Consider the following 4,022-nt stretch of genomic DNA (forward strand, 5'->3'; position numbering starts at 1 on the left):
CTCCTCCCCGAGACCCCTCTGCAAGGGGATCTCCAGTGGCCTACTAATGGGCTTTGGATCTCCACTCCGCACTCCCCCCATCATTCACTACACTCAGGACACTTGTGTCCGTTATTAAACACCCCGCCCCCCGACTTCTGCCCCCGACATTTAGACTAAAAACCCAAAGCAAGCTTACCGTCATGGAGTCGATTCTAGTTCATAAGAACCTTCCTGACAGTGGGTTTCTGAGGCAGTGACTCCTTTGCTAGCCTCGTCTTTCTCCGACAGAGCAGCCGGTGGGTTTGAACCACCAACCTTGAGGTTAGCAACCCAGCACACAACCCATGACGCCACCAGGGTGCCTCTTTTGGCCAAAGGCGTGTGGGAAAGCAGGGCCAAGGAGGTGTAGGCAGGATTGGGGTGCTGCGGTAACTCGTCTGCTGCCAGGGTTGGAAGTGGCAGGGTTGTTAAGCTCGTGTTGCACGACTCCTGGACCCACCTTGGGCACCTCCTCAGACCTCTGCTGGCTGGGCCTGGGCATCTGCATGCCCGGTGCTGCCACCGCCCCCACCCTTGCCTCAGGATTCAAGTGCACAGAGAAACTTTCCACTTCCTTCCTGGGAAGGGCTGTATGTGAATAGTAGGCATAGCTCAGTCTCGGGGGCTCTCGAGTGTGTTGGGGCACCCCCAGGCAGAGGGGTCCCCCAGGCCCATGCTGACAGCAGCCAGTCTGTGCCTTGTCTCCCTGGGGTCTCCAGGAGTCACTCCTCCCTGCCGGGTGAGTGAGGGGGCGAAGGACTTAGATTCCCCCAGGGCTGGAGCCCCTGAAACCCACACCGCCGCTGCAACCAGAAAACAGCTCGTGCCAGCACCACCTGCAGCTCTGGGCTAGAGAGGTGCAAAGGAGAGCTGGAAACCCAGCCAGGTGGAGGTGGCTGGGCGGCTCCTCAACGCTGTCTCCCGGGTGTGGCTCTGTGCCATGGACAATCAATGCCCCGCTGGGCCCAGTGACTGGGTCCTTCTGCCAACTCAGATGTCCTCAGTGGGTCAGTCAGTTTCCCTCCTCTCGTGAGGATGTGTGTGACAGGCCATGCTGGTGCAGAGGACACAGAGGGAAACTGGGGCTGTGGGCTCACTAAGTAACCTAAGTACACAAGCAGGGGCACTCTGGAGCTTGGAGCCACAGTCTCTGTTGGTGGCCTCCTCTGTCCCCGGCTGCCTGGCTGATCATGCTCTGACTTTTCCTGTCTGTTCCTCGGGGTGCTTCACCCACAACCTCGCCCTCACGCCCTCCTTGGGGTGGGTGGCTGGGGAGGCTCCTCGGTCTCCTGGGCATGGGAGAGACAAGGTGACAGACGCGTCGTGACAGGGAAGCAGCTGCTGCGTGGCAGGCCCCTGCGTGGGCTCCTTGCTCATCCTGTGCCACCTCTGTGTGTTTGCAGGGACGATGGAGACGCTGAGAGACAAGACCCTGGAGGAGCTGGAGCAGATGCAGGACGACCCCGAGGTCATCGCACGGCTGGCCCTCGAGTCCCCCCAGGTAGAGGGACACTCGCTCCTTCCCACGCCCTCTCCACGACTCAGTACCGCTGTGTCTCCGGCTCCTAGAGCCTCTGGAGACCCAGGGGCCCAAGGACCAGGGGCCCCTGGGCTCCAGCAGGATGAGGGCCATCTGGTAGCTGCCACCCTTCCCCCAGGGCCAGGTTTGGCCCCCCTGAGCCCTCCTGGGCTGGGCTCATCGCCTGGTCAGGGTTCCCATTGGTGCCCTGTACCTCGTCCTCCCAGCTCCGTGTCCTGGTACACAGAGCCAGGCGGGAGAGGTCAGGCTGCGTGGCCACAGGACTGTACAGGTCACACCTGCCAGCAAGGTGAGCCCATGGTCTCGTAAAGCACCACCACCACGCCCCACAGCCCTCCTGGTCCAGGGCCCCCGCCCTTCAGGGGGACACGGTGGGCCAGTGATCGCCTGTGCCCTGCTGAGCTGGGACACTTGTCCCTCTTCTCCCTCCCCCTGCTGCCGCAGTTCCCAGGCTTCCTGGGAGGCAGCAGCCTGGACAGACTGATGCGTCTGTGAGGAAGCGCAGGCGGAGCCCCCTGGGAAGTGCCCACTTCCAGGCGGGCAGGCAGCGTGTGTCTGTGTGTTGTGGGGCTGCCTGCGGGACAGAGGCTCCATCCTGGTGGCAGTGGCTCCTTGCTACTGCCGAGCAAGCATTGTCCCAGCAGCCTCAGGCTTGGCAGCTCCCGTTCTCTTAACTGCCCCCTCCCCCGCCGCCTCCCCACCCTCATAACACGGACTGGGCAGGGTTCGGGAGCTGCTGCCTCACCAGCTGTCAGCACCGGGACTCCCTTCAGCGGGAGAGGCTGGGGGGAGCCTTCAGCAGGGCATATCCAGGCCACACCCAGGCACAAAGGCGGAGAAACCTCTGTTGACCCTTGTGGCTGTAGGCATGGCCAACAGCTTTTGGCCACCCCCTCTGCCCCTCTGCAGGGGCAAGTCTCCTGAGTGAGCGCCATGGTCTTGTCCCCTCCGAGTGATTTGTTGGGGGCCTGGTTGTGTGTCTGGCCCGTAGGTTGGGCCTGGGCCCTCAGTCTACCTCAGTGGGTCTCTGGACTCTGAGGCTCGGCCCTTAGGTACCTCCATCCTGGAAAGCTCTGGCTTTCCCGTGCTACCCTGGCCCACCCCTCGGGCTGGTGCTCACTTACGAGGCCAAAGGCTGTTCGGAGGCTTCAGTGCCGGCCTCCAACCTGGCTCCAACCCGCGGCTCCAACCTGGCTCTGAGCATGCTGTACGGCGCACCCCCCCCACCCCCCCACCCCGCCCCGCACGCGTGAGAGAGTGGCCCCAGTAGCCACTGGGCTGCCCGGGGTGGGGAGTGGTAGTGAGGTGGTGGAGATGGTGCTCCCGCCCCTCAGGTCCAGGACCTCCAGCTGGAGCGGGAGATGGCGCTGGCCACGAACCGGAGCCTGGCTGAGCAGAACCTGGAGTTCCAGGCGCCCCTGGAGATCAGCCGCTCAAACCTCTTGGACAAGTACCAGGAACTCCGAAAGCTGGTGGAGCGGTGCCAGGAACAGAAGGCCAAGCTGGGTAGGTGCCTGGGCTGCGGGCTCACTGTGCTACCTGTCTCAGGTGTGAGGGGAGGCGGAGAGGGATGGCGCCCGTCCACAGTTGCAGCTGTGAGTATGGCGCCCGTCCACAGTTGTAGCTGCGAGTAGCACAGTTTGGGGTGATTCTGGGGCTTGCACCAACCCAGACCACGCGGCTGGGGCACCTGGACAGGGGAGGGGCCGGGGCCAGCATCCGGGTCCTGCGGGAACTTGACAGGTGAGGTCTGCTGCTTCATGATGCTGGGCGGGATGCAGATGGGAGCCCGAGTCCTTGCTTCATCCTGGGTGGGCTGGGGAGATGGCTCAGCCAGGGTCTGGGTGTGGCTCTCAGGACTCCTGCACAGGAGGGGACCCGGCAGTGGGCCTTTGGGCGCGCAGTACCTCACTGTCATTGCTGTGAATCGGCTGCCCCTCTGAAATGCCGCGGGTGCCACCTCCTTCCAGAGACCTTTTCTTCGGCGCTGCAGCCCGGCACCTTGTTGGACCTCCTGCAGGTGGAGGGCCTGAAGACCGAGGAGGAGTCTGAGGTGAGATGGGCAGCTGGCACCCCGCCCCTGACCCGGGTCTGCAGAGGGCTGGCCGAGGGCGCTCTCGGGACGTGGCAGAGATGAGTGGCACCTTTACCCTCAGGGAGACTCTTGGGGTGCAGCCTCCTCCGCCGTCCTTGCAGCCAGGCTGCTGTGGGGCTCTGCAGCCCAGGCTGGAAGGCACTCCCAGGCTGTGGGCTGATGTGGCTTAGCCCTCACCCAGCTCCTCACATGTAGACACGGTGCCACTGGGGGCCTGGCCCAGTGCTCAGGGAGGGTGCCATCCATGGTGGCCCCAGCAGAGACAGTCTTGCCCTCAGAGAGCTGCCACTGAGAGGGCAGATGACAGACATGGAGGGTGTGTATGACACTGCAGACAGTGCACAGTAAGGACTCGAGTGGATCCAG

General features: G+C 63.5%; 1 protein-coding gene across 1 annotated transcript in view; it reads left to right on the forward strand.

Annotated features, from left to right (window-relative positions):
* The first annotated feature begins 1,426 nt into the window (after positions 1-1,426).
* The window catches only part of VPS37C (VPS37C subunit of ESCRT-I), a 5,138-nt gene continuing 2,542 nt past the window's right edge, over positions 1,427-4,022 (forward strand). The window contains exons 1-3 of the mRNA XM_004715040.2: positions 1,427-1,522; positions 2,896-3,067; positions 3,532-3,614. Coding sequence (XP_004715097.1) covers positions 1,430-1,522; positions 2,896-3,067; positions 3,532-3,614 — 348 coding nt within the window. The 5' untranslated portion in view covers positions 1,427-1,429. The remainder of the gene's footprint in view (positions 1,523-2,895; positions 3,068-3,531; positions 3,615-4,022) is intronic.

This window comes from Echinops telfairi, unplaced genomic scaffold, assembly GCF_000313985.2.
Source record: "Echinops telfairi isolate 266 unplaced genomic scaffold, ASM31398v2 ScPeMD7_7416;HRSCAF=8454, whole genome shotgun sequence".
In the NCBI taxonomy this organism is placed as follows: Eukaryota; Metazoa; Chordata; class Mammalia; order Afrosoricida; family Tenrecidae; genus Echinops; species Echinops telfairi.